An 18,861-nucleotide genomic window follows, 5' to 3' on the forward strand; every position below is an offset into this window, starting at 1 on the left:
TGCCGTGTGAATGTGTGTGTGAATGTGTGTGTAACACACACACACACAGAGAGAGAGAGAGAGAGAGAGAGAGAGAGAGAGAGAGAGAGAGAGAACTACAGGAGAACCCCATCCAGCCCTGTGTTCCACTCACATGCTCTTACTAGATCAGACGTGTGGTTCAGCACCTATGGCTGCCTATCACCTAGAGGAATGTTTTTTCAGAACAAATAATCTAAATTTGGAAGATATTCTGCACACAATAAACATCAATCAGCCACAAGCCCTTTACCTACAAGGGTGTGCTGCCTACAAGATACATTAAAGCAGTGGTGGCACAAAGCCTGTGGGAGTGACCAGCCAATAACTGATCTGACTTAAGGCCCACTCCATGAGATAGAACCCACACCTGACACTACACTTGGTGACTAAGAACCTAAGACTAGATTACCCCAGGGACCTAGGGTAAAGCCAAATAATACCAGTCTTAAATAAGCAAACAAAAATGTAGCGATCAAACAACTGGATATTCTGCTACATCTAAACAACGGGAGGATATTCTGCTATGTCTAAACAACTGGAGGATATTCTGCTACATCTAAACAACTGGAGGATATTCTGCTACATCTAAACAACCGGAGGATATTCTGCTACATCTAAACAATGGGAGGATATTCTGCTACATCTAAACAACCGGAGGATATTCTGCTACATCTATAGATCAGTGTCGTCAGAGAAACTTCCTCCTGCAGCAGATGGGAGCACATACTGAGACCCACAGGCAGACAGTGTGCAGGACTGAGAGACCTGGGAACACTCGGCTCTAAGGAGGAGGTCTGCACCAAATCTCTTCTCTCAGGGAACTCTGCAGAAAGACTGCGTGAGTCAGAGGGGGTGGAGGACACCATCCTTGAACAACCAGCGGGAGCAAAGCCCATATGAACTCACAGAGACTGAAGACGCATGCACAGGGCCTGCACAGGTCTGCACTGGGTCCTCTGCGGTGTAGAATGTGGTTCCTGGGGCTCCCGAGTGTGAGAGGGAGCGGGTCTCTGATTCATCTGCTTTCTTTGGGGCTCTTTTCCTTGGTTTGTCTTCTCTAACTTTGATGTGGTCGTTTCTGTCTTATGTTATATTTTATTTTGTTGTATTTTTTAAAATGAATGAAAGAAAGAAAGAAAGAAAGAAAGAAAGAAAGAAAGAAAGAAAGAAAGAAAGAAAGAAAGAAAGAAAGAAAACCTAGCCACTAGGGTAAAGGTTAACAACTGAACAGTTTCCTCCGATAGAGAGGCACACTTAGCTTCCCCTGGTGGGAGACAACAAACACCATTTCTGGGTATTGCTCCATTTTGTTTTTTCAGTCTTGGGGGTTTTGTTGTCGTATTGAGTTTTTGTTTTGTTTTTGTTGTTGTTTTGAGAAAGAACTTAAAGCTGAGTGGGTAGGGAGGGGGAGGGGATCTGGAAGGACTTGAGAAAAGAAGGATATGATTAAAATATATTTAAGAGTTGTTTTTAAAAAATTTAAAAAATATTTTAAAAAATTAAATATACTGAATGGATCTTGATATGTGAAGATATTTGGGATTGCAGATATTCTTCCAGGCTGACTATTAGTTTGTGTCTGTATCTTTCTACACTGGAGTTACACTTATGTAAACGTAAGTATTCATATATGGAATTTCTGAAATTAAAAAAATGTTAGAATGCAATGCTTACCCTTTTCTTCCCCTCCATGAAAAACCCAGCTCCATTGTAATAAATGCCAATAAACTTACATAAAGTTTGCAGTTAACAGGAAACTTTACTCACTTGGAAAGTAATCCGTCTGGTCCCAAAGGCTTCAGAAGGTACGTATCCACCGGTTTCCTGAACAACGGAGACGGTACCTTCAAGTGCTTGGTGACATTATGGAGGTTCAGGACATACAGAGTTAGATCTCCTTCCTGATATCGTGGGCTAAAGGCAAACAGGTTAGTTCAGTCACTTATTTGTCTGATATATTTGATGGAAAACTTGAACATGCATGCAATCAGACACACCGCGTGCCCGTATTCACTAAGGGGATGGGACCTATTAGCATCCTTTCCTCGGGTGACGTTAGACTGGTCATGTGGCCCTATTCTGGAAACAAGAAGCGTACAGCTCTCCACACCAACACCTCCCAAGAGAGAACACTTTGCTCCTTTGTTACATGGAGCTCCAGAAGCCCTTAGCCGGGCCATATTTTATATATAGGAAGGATTAAAAAGGATTAATAATAATAAGATCTATTCATGTGAAGTCGTTATAAACTGTATAAAGAACAGCTATTCCTAATCTTATAAAAAGACTGAATGGGAGTCTGTTAGAGCACTTGCTGCTCCTCTAGAGGACCAGGGTTCAGTCTCCAACGTGACAGTCCACAACTGCCGTACCTCTAGTTTTAGACCTGATGCTCTCTTCTGGCCTCCACGGGCATCAGGCACACACACAGTACACAAACACATGTAGGCAAACACCATACATATGAAATAAAAATAATAAGACTGAGGGTTGGAGAGATGGCTCAGTGGTTAAGAGCACTGACTGCTCTTCCAGAGGTCCTGAGTTCAATACCCAGCAACCACATGGTGGCTCACAACCATCTGTAATGGGATCTGACACCCTCTTCTGGTGTGTCTGAAGACAACTACAGTGTACTCATACATGAAACAAATAAATAAATAAATAAATAAATAAATAAATAAATTGACTGAGACAGGGCTGGGGAAATGGATAAGCTGGTAAGACACTTGCTTAATCTCCAGAAACCATGTAAAAAGCTGGACAAGATGGCTCATGCTTGTCATTCTAGTGATGGTGGGAAGGGAGGTAGAGTCATGCCATGACCCCCTCCAGCTTGCTGGCCGGCTAGCCTAACAAACTTGGCAAAGTTCCAAGCCTGCGACCTGTCCTTCTCTACCAAAAGGTAGATGGCTCCCAAGGAAGGACCCCTGAGAATACTGGCTTCTATATGCACACCCAGGAATACACATGTGCACCCCACATGTGAACATGCCCATATACAAGAACACACAAAATATAATAATCACATAAAATAAAAATAATTAAGGGGGGCTGGTGAGATGGCTCAGTGGGTAAGAGCACCCAACTGTTCTTCCGAAGGTGCGGAGTTCAAATCCCAGCAACCACATGGTGGCTTACAACCATCCCTAACAAGATCTGACACCCTCTTCTGGAGTGTCTGAAGACAGCTACAGTGTACTTACATATAATAAATAAATAAAATCTTTTAAAAAATAATTAAGGGGCTGGTGAGATGGCTCAGCGGGTAAGAGCACCCAACTGCTCTTCCAAGGGTGCAGAGTTCAAATCCCAGCAACCACATGGTAGCTCACAACCATCCTTAACGAGATCTGACTCCCTCTTCTGGAGTGTCTGAAGATAGCTACAGTGTACTTACATGTAATAAATAAATAAATAAATCTTTAAAGAAAAAAAGAAAAGAAAAATAATTAAAACAAACAAAGGTGGAGCATGGTGGTGTATGCATTTTCTCAGAGAGGGTGGGAGACAGAGGCAGCCTGGTTTACAGAACAGATTCCAGGCCAGTCAAGACTATCTAGTAAGACTCCATTCTAAACAAAACAAAACAAAAGCTACTTTTCCAGAATTCATGCATTTCAACCGTTCCTTACTTCTTATTCAGATAGCCCCCTGCCACCAGAAATGAAAAATGGTAAGTGCTCTGGGGCTAGTGTTAGCCCATCAGCCGTGACAGACTGAGCCTCATAGTCAGTCGCTCAAGTTCATCTGAGTGTGGTGATATTTCACTTGTGTTCATTCCTGAAAAATTCAGGATATTTTTTTCATTATAGTTGTAACAATTAGAATCCTTTTTAATTGTGAATCTTTGCTAGGTTGCAAATGCCTATATTTAAGCAATTGTTCTTTTTTTAATCTTATTTATCTATTTAGGTTTTTTGAGACAAAGTTTCTCTGAGCCCTGGCTGCCAGGAGTTAGCTCAGTACACCAGGCTGATGAAAATTAAGGACCTGCCTGCCCCTGCTTCCCAAGGTTGGGATTAAAGGTGTGTGTCACCACTGCCTGGCTAGTTTTATTATTTTAAAAAACTTATTTGTGTGTAGGTGTATGAGTGTTCTGCCTGCATATATGTACACTGCGTGTGTGCCTGGCGCCTGCTGAAGCAAGAGTATTGCATGCCTTAAAAAATGAGAGTTACAAACAGTTTAAGTCACTTATGTGGGTGCTGATGGTGAAAATTGAACCTGGGTCCTCAGCTGGTGCTCTGAACTACTGAGCCATCTCTTCAGCCCCCATTTGAGCAATTGTGTGCACGTGTGCATGTGCATGCGCACGCAATTCGTGCACACATATGCAAATGTGCTGTGGTTACAGGCCTACATGGCCACATCCGGCTTTTTCTACATGGATGCTGGATCTTAACGCAGGTCTGCTGTTGGGAGAAAGAGGTGCTCCATACTCACTGATAGGCGTTGGTGCAGTGCAGGTACACTCGGAGTTCCCTCCTGTCTGGGCCTTTCACTCGTGACAGTAACACCCTGGGACCTACCAGTTTCTTGAACAGGAGAGAGAGCCAGTAATCCTAATTCATTCGGGAGGAACCGAAAACAGATCGCTGGTTATTTTCTCATTTGTGTCTGAACAAGCCAGCGTCAACTACGCAGCTATCCTATACCAGTGTGACAATTACCCCAGGGGTTTTCATGACCACAGTAAATGGGATAAGTTCTGACAAGAATAAATCAACTATTTTCCACAAGGAAATTGAAGTATTGGCTAAATATATTCAAACCACTCTCTGAAGAATCATTCCTAGAAGGGCAGGAGAGATGACTCAGCAGTTAAGAGCACTGGCTGCTCTTCCGAAGGACCAGGGTTCAGACCGTAGAACCTACACAGTGGCTCAGAATGGTTTGTAACTCAGTCGTCGGGTAAGCAACGCCTTCTCCTGGCCTCTGAGATCACTGAGTATGAAAGTTGGGCGCACACATAAATGCAGGCAAAACACCTAGACATATAAAATAAAAATTTTAAAACATTAAAAAAAAAAACTGTACCATTAAGGATTGGAGAGATGGCTCAGAAGTTAAAAGCACTGACTGCTCTTCCAGAGGTCCTGAGTTCAATTCCCAGCAACCACATGGTGGCTCACAACCATCTGTAATGGGATCTGAAGCCCTCTTCTGGTGTGTCTAAAGACAGCTGCATTGAAAAACCAAGAAAAAAGACTAAAAAAAAAAGACAGCTGCAATGTACTCATATACATAAAATAAATAAATACATTTTAAAAACTGTACTATTAAAATATCCTTAGAAAACAAATCTCCAAATGTCATTTTATATGTTTGCTTATTTTTTCTGTATTTGAAAGATAGGATCATGTAACCTGGGCTGGCTTCAAATTTACTGTGTAGTGGAGGCTAGCCCTGAATGTCTGATTTTCTCCTTTCACCAGTCAACAGATCGCAGGTGTGCACCCACACTTGGCTTCCATTGATATAGAGTGAGAAGGTCAACATCATACTTCTTAGGGAAATGGTTATCACACCTTAAGTTTTAGATACACACACACAACCACAGTCATAACACACTCTCTCACAGAACTCACACACACGTAAGGTCACATTCTCTCACAAAACTCACACACACACAAGGTAGAACTTTGGATAAAAGGCTAAATTTCCTTATTTAGCATCAAATATAGTTTAGGATAGGTAAAAATAAAATTTTATTCATAATATCTTGAAGATTATTATATAAGCACATACATACACATATAATTTTTTTTTTATGAGACAGGGTTTCACTACGTAGCTCTTTACTGGACTGGAACTCACTATGTAGACCAGGCTGCTGTCAGCTGGTATTAAAGGCATGTACCACCCACCATACCTGTTTCAAAACTTGAAGATTATGGAAAAAATAGTTAATTATTAGGGTGGTGTTTTTAAAACAAATACATAACCCTAGCCTGTTTTAAAGTTAGACATGACTTAATAACATAATTTGTTGTCACTGTTGTTGAGACACAAGGTTACTCTGTTGCCCAGACTGGCTTGAAACACACTGTGTAATCTGTATGGCTTTAAACTCATGGTGATTCTCCTGCCTCAGCCTCTCAAGTGGGATTATTGGCAGGAGTCACTACACCTAGATATCATAAAAAGTTCTAAATCTTTGCTAGTAACTAGCACAACATTTCCTACTCCCCCTCCCCCCGAGTGTGTGTGTGTGTGTGTGTGTGTGTGTGTGAGTGTGTGTATTTTGGTATTTATGTATATGAGTGCAGGCACAGGTTGTTTGCCATACATAGTTTATAAATAAGTCAGTGTGAACAGCCTTCCTTGTTGATCTCTCTGCCTGTTGCTAGATACACCAGAATATCTGGCCTCAAAACTTCCAGGACTTCTGAGTCTATGTCCCTTCTCCTCACATGAGCTCTGGGATCACAGATGACGCTGCTGCACCAGGCTTTTCATAATCTCTAAGGATTCAAAGTGCAATAAAGGGGCCAAGTGTGGTGGTGTGGACCTTTAACCCCAGCTCTTGGGAGGCAGAGGCAGGGGGATCTCTGTGAGAACACGGCTAGCCTGAGGTACAGAGTGAGTTCCAGGACAGCCTGAGCTACATAGTAGAGAGTTCTTGTCTCAAAAAAAAAAAAAAAAATCAAAATACAATAAACACCTCCCCACACTGAGCTGTCCTCCACACCTAGAATAGCGATTTTAGCTTTGAATTGTTAAAATTGCAAAACATTCTTTCAAATTTTTAAATAAAATGTACACCATACTCCAAGTAGATTTTTTTGTTTTTGTTTTTCAAGACAGGTGTAGCCCTGGCTGTCCTGGAATTCACTCTGTAGACCAGGTTGGCCTTGAACTCACAGAGATCCCCCTGCCTCTGCCTCCTGAGGGCTGGGATTACCACCACCCAGCTTTTTTGCCTTTTTTTTTTCTTGTTTTGAACAATATTTTAAAAATAATTCCCGATTCTTAATTTCTATTCTTGAGCCACAAAAAAAAAAAAAAAAAAAAAGGAAGGAAAAAAAGAAAAAAGAAAGGAAAAAATCCCAAAGGGTCCTTCTACCACACATGGCTCTTTACTGAAGGCACAGACTATTCCCCGGAGGTTAGTCCAGGGTCCAGGGCAGGCTTCGCTCTACTCACAGGTGCAGGGGAGTGAGGTCACTTACAGGTAAGGGCTCGAAGTTTTCATCCACCAAGTGGTAGTTGCCTGCTCCGAAGAACACCTGCCTCATCACGACTTCTATGCCCATCTGGGCTGACAGGCCCAATTTATCCAGCCACCTGGGACAGAGTGACAAGAGTTCTCTTTAGATCGGAAAACAAAGCCATTCCATTCGAATTACGCGTAGATTCGTTCATCTAGGTGGGAGGAGGAATTGACAGGAAACCATAAGAACAGGCATTAATTGCCAATGAGTCGTTCTGATGAGATGGTGGCGGACGCCCACACCCTCCCATGCGGTAATGTGCTCTGCTTAGAATGATGTTCATTGACTGCAGTTGTTTCCTCGAGGGCAAGACATCTTCTACAGAGCAGAATTAAATCCTCCCATCCCACAGACAGCTCCTTATCCAGTTGTTTCAAAGGGGTTGGGGGTGGGGGAGGAACAGCTGTCAACAGTGACGTCAAATGTCAGCCACACAGAACCACGCCCAAACCGCTAAGGATCATCTCCCCCACACCCTCTGCGAATGGCAAACTCCATCTTTTCCTTAGTTCCCTGTGCCCTCAGGAACGCGGAAGGCTCAAGCTCGGATCCTGTGAACACTCCATCTAGCAAGTTCTCTATCACAGACTTATATCTTCAGGCCCCATTGCTTGCTTTTATTTTGATACAAGACCCCTTAGCTGCCGAGTCTGGCCTTGAACTCGCGCAGTAGTCCAATCAGATCTTGAACGTGCAATCCTTCTGCCCCAGCTTCCTAAGTAAATAGAATTCCAAATATGTGCCATCGTGCCCAGCCAAACTTGATTAAAAACAAAAAAAACGAAACAAAAACAAACAACAAGAAAACTTTATATGTGGTTGGCTGGGGACACTAATTAAAGATGTCCAACAAGGTTTAGCAAACTTTAGATAAAAGTGCATGATGTTCTTGCCTGTATGCATGTCTGTGCACCGTGTGCATACCTGGTGCCCGTGGAGACTGTAAGAGGACACTGAATCTCCTAAAACTGGAGTACCACGTGGGTGCTGGGACTCGAACCCCCGGCCTGTATCTGCCGCCACCGTTCCTAACCATTGAGCCATCTCTCCAGCCTGGAAAACCACTTGTATTTCTAAGTCCTTGGCACACAGTTTTAGGGCTCTCCCTCAGAGACTGTACTTGAAGCGGGTCTGGCCGCCATTGGCGGACGCAGAAGAGAAGGCCGCACAGTCTCACTCACATAAAGCCAGCTGCAAAGGTGTTGGACAGCAAGGGCGCACCGCCGCCGTAGGCAGAGCTCGTCTCTCCCAACCAGACCTTCTTGCCAGGTGTGATCTCCTTAGTGACCTGAGGAACGAGGTCATTGCAAACAGGTCAGCCACCTCAGTGCTGAGCGTGAACATCGCACAGAGCGTTGCATCTGCAGGCTCATCTGTCCTAGTAGTTACATCGGTAATCACTCAGGTTACATCGGTAACCACTCAGGTCTTCATCTTTCTCTTTTATGGGCCTACTAAGGTACAGGCAGGGGATGAATAAATATGGTCTATAATAATTAACTCCACTAAAAGGCCGTTAGAAGTATTTCAATTTCTAATCATCACAACTAAAAAGTATCTAATGCTTAAGAGGAAAATGAGTAAGGAGACATAGTGCTAACTCTTTAAAAGTAGGAAAAAAATGTCAATACATATATCCATAGACATCGTTAGACCATGTCATAGAGGCTGGTGTGGCACGAAAAATTCAGATAGACTATTACCTTAAGAATTTTTTGCACAGATAGAATAAAAGTGTCCAGCACATCAGAGCTCAGAAAATCTTCTTTGGTAGCAACACGTCCATTCAAGTAATAGCTAAATTATTCAGAAAAAAATGAAAATTACTCCCTGCTGTTAAGTCAGTTGTGAACCTTGTTCTTCTTCATACCCTTTCTCAGCATTATTATTTTTTAAAAAAGACAGTTCTTCCAGAGAGGAACTAACACGGGGAAGGGTCTACTTTATCTAAATAACTATATATCAGCTCTTCCACCTTAAGAAGAGATAGGCAGGGCCGGTGAGATGGCTCAGCGGTTAAGAGCACCGACTGCTCTTCCGAAGGTCCTGAGTTCAAATCCCAGCAACCACATGGTGGCTCACAATCATCTGTAATGAAGTCTGATGCTCTCTTCTGGAGTGTCTGAAGACAGTTACAGCGTAAACACATATAATAAATAAATAAATAGATCTTTAAAAAAAAAAAAGAAGAAGAAGAAGAAGAGACAGGCAGAATACAGATACTAAGGTTACTCATTCTTTGCCAAGCAACTGGTTTTACCTGCTTCTGTAGCTCATGGCTCAGTTGGCCATGTACCTCAATCTTTTTAAGAACTACCACATTATTTAAAACAACATTACATTTGTTTTATTAATATTAATTTTTTTGCATAATGACATTCAAAATGCTGCCTGTTTATTACTTGAACTTTTAAAAGTCAATCAGCAGTCAGGCAAAAATCACAATAAATATAACTGGAATTACCTTTTCAGCATTAAGAATTCTTATTCTTTTGGCAGGAGGTGGTGGCGCACACCTTTAATCTCGGCACTCGGGAGGCAGAGGCAGGTGGATTTCTGAGTCTGAGGGCAGCCTGGGCTACAGAGTGAGTTCCAGGCCAGCCAGGGCTGCACACAGAAACCCTGTCTCAAAAAACCAAAAAGAAAGGGGGGGGGGCTACACAGAGACTTTATCTCAAAAAAAATCAAAACAGAAAACCAAACCAACATCAGAAAAAACATCTCTCTATCTAAAAAACAAAACAAAACAAAACAAAACAAAAAACTATTTGTTTATTTATTTAGAGACACAGTCTCACCCTTGGTTGGCCTGGACCAGGCTGGACTTGAACTCACAGAGATCTTCTGAGTGCAAAGATTAAAGATGTGAACCACCACACCCAACTTATATTTGTTTGTGTGTGTGTAAATGTGTATGTGTAAATGTGTATGAGTTATATGCACATGTATGTGTAGTGCCCTTGGAGGCCAGAAAAGGGACCTCCTGGAAATGGAGTCACAGACGGTTGTGAGCCAGGACCCAAACCCAAGTCCTCTGTAAGAACAGCAAGTGGCACTCTTAACTGCTGAGCCAGCTCTCCAGCCCATTGTATAATTACATCACGGAGGCATGGGGGGGGTGTCATTAAACAAACTGACGTTAATAACGGGATATTGCAATGTGAGTACTTACTGATGCCATGTAAGAGAGTCGATCACTTCTCCACCAGCCTTCAGGAAACTAGAAGAAACGTTCCGTGGTGAGGGCGCATTCCCTCAGACAAACGTGTGCTTCAGAAGAGCTTTATTCCCTAAAGATGGCTGGTTATGCCGTGAGTCTTGGGCAACACAAACATCCTAATCCAGCTTGACATTTGCTCCAGAATCCTCGGGATTTTAAGCCAATGGTTCCTCTTTTGATAACCCATATAATTAAGCAGCAAACTGTTTACTACTATGTGGACAACTGGGGATTCTCCCCGGGAAGAAGAGTGGTTCTGCTTTCTTGCCAAGAGAGCAGCAAAAGCTAAGGAAACCCCTGTCCCTCTCAGAGCTGAAGCTAAAGCCAAGGCCACTGCAAGCCAAGACCACTGAAAGAAGAGCTGCCCATCACCCCCCTTCCACTGCCCAAGACCTGCAGCTCCAGAAGCAATCTGTGTACCTCAGTGACAGCATCTCCCAGAGGAACAAGCTTGATCCCTCTGCCCTCATCTGGTTCCCCCAGACCTCTGAGTCAGTCACAGAGAAGATAGAATTCATCAACACGATCCAGCTCATTGTTTATGTCAACACCAGCAAGAGTCAGATCAAACAGGCCGAGAGGAGACTCTGGGACGTTGATATGGCCCACAGCAATCTCCTACTTGGGCCTGACAGAAGGCACATGCTCAACTGCCTCTTCATACAATGTTTTGGCTGCTGTCAACAAAATTGGGACCATCTAAACTCACTTCAGTGGGTAATTTTAAGTACACTTTTTTTTTTTTTTTAAGCATTAAAAAAGTAAGAAGGTCAGCCGGGCGTGGCGGCACACGCCTTTAATCCCAGCTCTCAGGAGGCAGAGGCAGGCGAATTTCTGAGTTTGAGGCCAGCGTGGTCTACAGAGTGAGTTCCAGGACAGCCAGGGCTACACAGAGAAACCCTGTCTCAAAAAAAAAAAAAAAAAAAAAGTAAGAAGGCTCCAGGTGGTGGTGGCATCTACCTTTAATCCCAGAATTCAGAAGGCGGAGGTAAATCGCTGGGTTCTAAGCCACCCTGGTCTATATAACCAGTCCCAGGACAGCTGGGGCTACACAGAGAAACCCTGTCTTGAAAGTCCAAGAAAACAGGAGGAGGGGAAGAAGGAGGAAGTGGAGGGGAGGAGGAGGAAGGAGAAGAGGAAGGGGAAGAGGAAGAAAAGGAAGAAGAGAAGAGGCGGAGGCGGAGGAGGAGGATGAGGAGGAGGGAGGGAGGGAAGGAGAGAGAGAGAGAGAGAGAGAGAGAGAGAGAGAGAGAGAGAAAGAGAAAGTTGTACATTCCCAGTTCCTACCTTCTCAGCAGTTTAACTGTCTTCCCTCGAGGCTGTCCGATATCAGGACCATAGAGTTTTGCATTTTGGAAAGCTGACCTTTGTAGAAGTTTACGCAACTCCACAAAGTCTTCTCCTAACTGCAACCCATCAACGAGAATGTGAGCTTTCTTCCAGAAACTGTTGGGCTCTGAAAGACAGCAAATCTCACACTCACCTCTTACCTGAACATCTTTCTTTAAACACAAGCATACAGCAACAAGCATTTCTCAAACTGCAAAACCTAGGATCAAAAGTCAAGGAAAGGGGTTGTTGTGATGGCTCAGCGGTTAAGAGCACTGACTGCTCTTCTGAAGGTTCTGAGTTCAAATCCCAAAAATCACATGGTGGCTCATAACCATCCATAATGAGATCTGATGCCCTCTTCTGGTGTGTCTGAAGACAGCTACAGTGTACTTATATATAATAATAAGTAAAACTTTGGGCCGGAGCAGGGCCCAAGCGAACAGAGGTCCTGAGTTCAATTCTCAGCAACCACATGATGGCTCACCACCATCTGTACAGCTACAGTGTACTCATATACATAAAATAAATAAATAAATCTTTTTTTAAAAGTCAAGGAAAGTTATTAAAGAGGAGAGCTTGAAAATGTAAACATTTGAATCATGCGTGAGGGCGGGGTAAACAAATTCAAGTCAATCAGAGAGATGCTAAATCGATGGGCATTTGGAAGGTAGCTTACATCCAGGATTTAGTAGCCTGATTTCTATTTATTCCCTTACAAAGAACAATAGAAAAACAAGGGCTAGGGACATAGCGCAGTCCGTAAAACTCCAGCCTTGAAGCAGGGGGACCCGAATTTGATCCCCAGACTCCTGTAATAAAGCCAGACACAGTGGCACATTTGTAAACCTGGCACTGTAGAGGCAGAGACAAGAGGACCTCTGTGGCTCGCTCTCCAGCGCTAGTCTACAAGGTGAGTTCCAGGTGAATGAGAGACCATGTCTTGCTCACACACGAAAAGGTAGAAGGTACCCAAGGAATGGTACTTTAGGGTGTTCTCCAGCTTTTGCATGTTCGTGCATATGAGGCTAAGCATACTAGCATGTAAACATACATACACACATACACACACACACACTAGCATGTAAACACAAACACATGGGGAGACAGAGAGAGAGGGAGAGAGAGAGAGAGAGAGAGAGAGAGAGAGAGAGAGAGAGAGAGAGAGAAGACAACAAGAAAGAAGAAGAGTAGGCAGGGAGAAGACTATTATGTGTAGGACAGTGTCTGCCCAAACAGCAGGCGCTCATCAAATGATGAATTTTGTTTTGACACTTCACATTTAGCATTATTGATTGATGTATGGAAAAATTCTCCTATAAATATTTTGAATAAATCTGACTAACATGTTTGTTGGACTTATAAGATCCTTGGGACTGGAGAGACAGCTCGACAGTGGAGAGCGCAGGCTGCTCTTCCATATGGCCTGGACCTATCTGGTGGCTCACAACCCTCTATAATCTATGCCGGAAACTTCAAGACAGTTTGAGCATAAAAGGGAAGTTGGAACGTGGTTGGGAGTGTAGTGGCTACTTTCTGTTGCAATAACTGAAAGCAACTTGTGGAAGAAATAATTTATTTTATATTTTAATTAATTTATTTATTTTATGCATATAAGTACACTGTCGCTGTCTTTAGACACAGCAGAAGAGGGCATCAGATCCCATTACAGATGGTTATGAGCCACCATGTGGTTGCTGGGAATTGAACTCAGGACCTCTGGAAGAGCAGTCAATGCTATTAACTGCTGAGTCATCTCTCCAGCCTGGAAGAAATAATTTCTATTGCCTATTGTTTTAGAGAGTATGCTTTATAGTGGTCAACCCAGGAGAGAGAGAGAGAGAGAGAGAGAGAGAGAGATATTAATCAAGTCCAGTGTGCTAAGCACAGAGGTTTAAAAGACTGCAAGGCTTATGGGAATCTGGGGGGAAGCCAGGAGCTGATAGTTCCTGTAGTTTTTCTTATCTCAAAATACCATGAAGATGTGCTAATGAGAAGGCCTGTCTGGTGAAGCATTCCATAGAACACACGTGGAGCTGGAAGGACAGAACCAACTTCGCAAAACTGTCCTCTGACCTATTCATGTGTGTGCTGTGGCATGTGACTTTCCCCTATCACATATGTAATAAATAATAATGATGATAATAATAATAATAATAATAATACATATTTGAAAAAGAAAGGAAGGGAGAAAAAGAAAGAAAAAGAAAGGAAGGAAGGAAGGAAGGAAGGAAGAAGAAGAAGAAGAAGAAGAAGAAGAAGAAGAAGAAGAAGAAGAAGAAGAAGAAGAAGAAGAAGAAGAGAGAAAGAAAGAGAGAAAGAAAGAGAGAAAGAGAGAGAAACAGATGTAACCAGCACCACCAGCATTTAGGGTGGGGCAATGGCTCAATTAACAAAGTGCTTGCTGTAGAAAGCAAGAAGGCCTGAGTTCATATTCCTAGGACACACATGAAATGCTTGGCATAGCAGTACGCCTATAACCCAGCAATGGCTGGGCGGCAGAGACAGGGAGCCCGGGACTCAGTGGCCAAAGATAATCTAGCTAATCATTGAGTTCTAAGTTCAGTAAAAGACACTGCCTCAAAAAATGAGTTGGAGACTGCCGGAATATAAAAAGAGAAAAATATCATCAAGGGAATGTATTTGTGAGTGAACTGTCCCTGGGTACATACCATTGCCCAGTTCCCAGGAGATGTTATAACCCTTGGAAGAGCAGTAGTCGAGGAGAAGCTGGGCGTTGGAGCTGTTCCACCGTAAGTCTGGGGTTCGTAGTAATGCATTTAGACCAAAGATCAGGTCTAACCTCGAGCACTTGGCAAAACTGTAGAGCATGTCCACTGAGCTTCCTGAAAGACAAAAGGGGGTATTTAGTTACATTGTTGCCAAAGGCAGCATTTAGTTACATTGTTGCCAAAGGCAGCGCTTAGTTACATTGTTGATGTAATGACTACCTCTGGGCTTGTTCTTCATGAGTTTTCTCTATATTGTTTAGTCAAGGAATTCTATTCCTAATGAATGACTGTAGTTACACCTAAGCAGTGCACACCTGGACAAGCGGTCACAAAAGAAAGGCCTGGACTGGGGTCGTAGCTCAGATGGTAGAATATTTGATTAACATGTAGGAAGCCAAGGATTCTGTTCAGGCCGCAAACCCACTGTCCAGACTAGAAGGGCCTTCACTTCTAATCCTTTCGCCTCCAGCTCCTAAGCACTGGCAATTGTGGCTTTCTACTTCAGTTTTGAGAGTGTCAACAATACAATTTTAAGTTTTTACACTTTCATCTTTATTTTATGTGTATGGATAACCACCCATGCATGCCTACACGCATGTCTGTGCACCACCATGTAATGCCTTAAGAGGTCAGAAAAGGGCGTCGAATTCCCTGGCACTGGAGTTACAGATGGTTGTGAGCTGCCGTGTTTTCCTGGGCATTGAGCCCAGGTCCTGAGGAAGAGCAGCCACAAAGACATATCTCTGTCCTCAACAATACAATGTTTTAAAAAGATTTATTTATTATATGTAAGTACACTGTAGCTGTCTTCAGACACTCCAGAAGAGGGTGCCAGATCTATTTATGGATGGTTGTGAGCCACCAAGTGGTTGCTGGGAATTGAACTCAGGACCTTCAGAAGAGCAGTCCGTGCTCTTAACCGCTGAGCCATCTCTCCAGCCCAACAATACAATTTTAACTGTGGTCTTTGAATTGGGTATCAGAGGTGTAATAAGTCTCTGTGATTTTCACATAAATTCTCAAATCACTTACTTTGCAGAAATTCACTCAAGAACTCTTATAGTTTAAACACACACACACACACACACACACACACACACACACAGACACACACACCTCTCTATCTGGTAAATGTTAAAACTTTCTCCTTAAAAGTGGCTTTGCCTCAGAAAGCACTGAAATGAGATGCTAAATTATCCCCACCCCTGCTTCATTAGGGAATCATTTTCCGGATTGTTCCTGAAATAATTGAAGAACTAATTTGATAAAGATTTCTTACATACAGGTTTTCTTTTTCATGGTAAAATACTTATAACACACTAGGAGAGACTTAGTTATGCTTAGTTACTTAGTTACACTTGTCTCTTAGAAATGCGTTCACTATTAAAACATGGGAGGATAGATGAAAGTCACAGTGGTTTGAAATCATTCCTGTCTCTTTAAAAACAACAACAACAACAACAACAACAAACAACAACAACAACAAAAACCCTAAAGGCCTTGTTAGGCATTCCTTGGACTTTTTGAACAAGCTAAGTGAACTAGTTCTTTTAAGGTTGTTGAGCTGTGCCTAAAATGAAAACACTAACTTAACTCTTTCCATAAAGTCACTGTGGAAGACTTTGAATGGTTATTTTTCATTTTCTAGGAAGTACTCTCTCGTGGAGGAAAGGGTTGCTGATTCCATCGGGACAGATGGCTTTGCCTCCTACCTTACAGAGGGGTTCTCACTTCGATAAACCTCTCTAATATTTCCTGATTATAGTAAGTCCAGGGTAAAAGTGCACACTTGCATATGATCCTTAAATAATTAATGACATGCCTGTGAGGATGTTAGGGCATCTGCCACTTGGAGTGCTCAGAGAACGTGCTAAGTGTGAGCACATAGGAAAGTCACCTTCCATTGTCTCTAGGATTATTCCTATCCCTTGTGTACTGGCTAGTTTTGTGTCAACTTGACACAGACTGGAGTTATCACAGAGAAAGGAGCTTCAGTTGGGAATGCCTCCATGAGATTCAGCTGTAAGACATTTTCTCAATTAGTGATCAAGGGTTGGAGGTCCCCTTGTGGGTGGTGCCATCTCTGGGCTGGTAGTCTTGGTTCTATAAGAGAGCAGGCTGAGCATCCCAGGAGAAGCAAGTCAGTAAAGAACATCCCTCCATGGCCTCTGCATCAGCTCCTGCTTCCTGACCTGCTTGAGTTCCAGTCCTGACTTCCTTGGTGATGAACAGCAGTATGGAAGTGTAAACCAAATAAACCCTTTCCTCTCTGACTTGCTTCTTGGTCATGATGTTTGTGCAGGAATGGAAACCCTGACTAAGACACCCTTGTCCTGTGAGTGTAGACTCCTATTTCTTAAGTGAACCTGTCTTTAGTCTACTTATTTCTGTTATAGATCTCTCTTTCTTACTTTTTAAATCTTCCTAGTCTATAGTAGATGGTCATTACTTCATTTATGTCTCCATAATCATATCTTTCAGAAAAAGACACACAAAATCATATATTTTTTTTAAAAAGTGGCTTTGCTTTCTTTGGCCTCTAAGTCTTTGCCTGAATTACCTTTTAACCATAGCAGTGCAGTTTCAGACTCGTAAGCTCTGATTCCTCCAAGATGAGCTGATCCTCACGTATACCAGCTTTTGTTGTGTAAATCCGCCCCCCACATTATCCGTGATTGGTTAATAAAGATGCCTACAGCCTGGACTGGGCAGGAGAGGGGGCGGAGCAAAGGTTCTAGCCTTGAGCTCAAACCTCCACACTCACTTTGCTATGAGGTCTACACAGCTCACCTGCTTGCCTACCTCCACATTGGGTTCGGCTTCGCTATTCCTCATCAGTCGTTAGTAATACATGTAGATCAAGTCCAGTAATCTACACTTATCAAAAGAGCCTACCACAAACTGTAGCTTAGCTGCCGGCAGTCATGCCCATGATCACTTGCAATACGCAAGTGAGATGCAGAAAGTGGGTCGGGGATCATCAACCTGAGTCACGGGTTCACCTCTGCCAATGACAGATGAGAGCAGGAGGAGCAGGAGCGACAGTTTACCCTCCAGGGCACACGTGGTCCCAAGCGAGAACCAGACACATTTACTCCAAATAGCAAGGCTGAGAGCCATGCTTAGTGGCATAAACTGGGGTCCTAGTACCTGGAAGCCTGCGGCAGAAGAATCAAGAGTTTGGGGCTAGCCTGGGCCTCAAAGTGAAACCCTATCTCAAACAATGACAAAACAAACATGTGAAAACTTTTTGGAAAACAAAACCATTAAATAAATAGATAGATGGATAGACAGACAGACAGATAATAAATACAGGTGTAAGGCACCATGGTTGCCTAGTTCTCATTTCCAAAAGGACTGGCATGCCCACTTTGCACAGTCTATTCTCTTCATGCTTCTCTCTTCGCCTGATTCTTTAAATTCTTCCAAATGTACTGGAAGTTCATGTATGCAATACTGTGGATGCTAAAGTTATGTTTTAAGTTTAAATTACTGTATTTAAGAGATCCATTTTTAAAAAAATGCCTGCCCCACTTGCCCAAGGACAGATAACATCCTGGAATGGTGGAGTGAAGTGGAAACTTCTAGTTTCTTTGGAAAGTCAGTCAGGTCAAATGATGGTTTGCTGGGGCACACAGGTGAGAGATGTTTTCCTGAAGCAGACACAGGTGAGAGGATGTTTGGCTATAGCAAACACATGGAAAGACCTGTGATAAAGGAGGATAAATACGACCCCACAGACAGTGGGAGAGGAGCACTGAGCTTTGGTTTGGTTTGTTGCACCTAACTATTCTTCACTAAAGACTCGCATGTATCGGTTTGCCTTACACAGCATTGTTGAGCTCAACTTGTGGTAATGCTGCCCAAGAACTGCCTGTGGGGCTCCTGCAGCAGCTTGCTGCATCTGCGGCCTCACCTCAGGCCGGTTGGCAAGCCTGGTGGTTTCTTCAGGATTGAACTACAGCTGCCCGGTGCCTGCTCCTGAGAGGACTGGACTGCAGCTGCTGAGTAGTATTTGGTGTTTGCTATGGGACTAAATGCTGCCAGGGAAGATCGAGCTCACCCCCAAAGAACTATTGCTGAACAGGTCCACTCCCCCCTCCCCCGCATCCTAATAACTCATCTCTTCCACTACCTCTGCTGGGTGGTGGGCTAGAGAGAAGTTGAACACTCATTAAAAGTTGGTTGCGGGCGTGTGTATGGGAAAGCCTCGGTGTCAGCCATCTTTCAATTGTGTTTGCAGCCTTTGCGGCGCCGCTGCAGCTCTCCAACGCCAGCGCCGCCTCTCGCTTGCAGAGCTCCAGCCGAAGGAGAAGGGGGGTAAGTAAGGAGGTGTCCATAC

At 43.2% G+C, this 18,861-nt stretch overlaps 1 protein-coding gene across 1 annotated transcript in view; it reads right to left on the minus strand.

Annotated features, from left to right (window-relative positions):
- Window positions 1-18,861, minus strand: part of Hpse (heparanase) — a 41,311-nt gene that overhangs the window by 3,983 nt on the left and 18,467 nt on the right. The window contains exons 4-11 of the mRNA XM_021210748.1: window positions 14,460-14,633; window positions 11,746-11,914; window positions 10,411-10,458; window positions 8,942-9,035; window positions 8,420-8,526; window positions 7,197-7,311; window positions 4,468-4,586; window positions 1,789-1,935 (exon numbers count right to left, since the gene is read on the minus strand). Of these exons, the coding sequence (XP_021066407.1) occupies window positions 1,789-1,935; window positions 4,468-4,586; window positions 7,197-7,311; window positions 8,420-8,526; window positions 8,942-9,035; window positions 10,411-10,458; window positions 11,746-11,914; window positions 14,460-14,633 (973 nt within the window). The remainder of the gene's footprint in view (window positions 1-1,788; window positions 1,936-4,467; window positions 4,587-7,196; window positions 7,312-8,419; window positions 8,527-8,941; window positions 9,036-10,410; window positions 10,459-11,745; window positions 11,915-14,459; window positions 14,634-18,861) is intronic.

The sequence above is a fragment of the Mus pahari genome, chromosome 13, assembly GCF_900095145.1.
Source record: "Mus pahari chromosome 13, PAHARI_EIJ_v1.1, whole genome shotgun sequence".
In the NCBI taxonomy this organism is placed as follows: domain Eukaryota; kingdom Metazoa; phylum Chordata; class Mammalia; order Rodentia; family Muridae; genus Mus; species Mus pahari.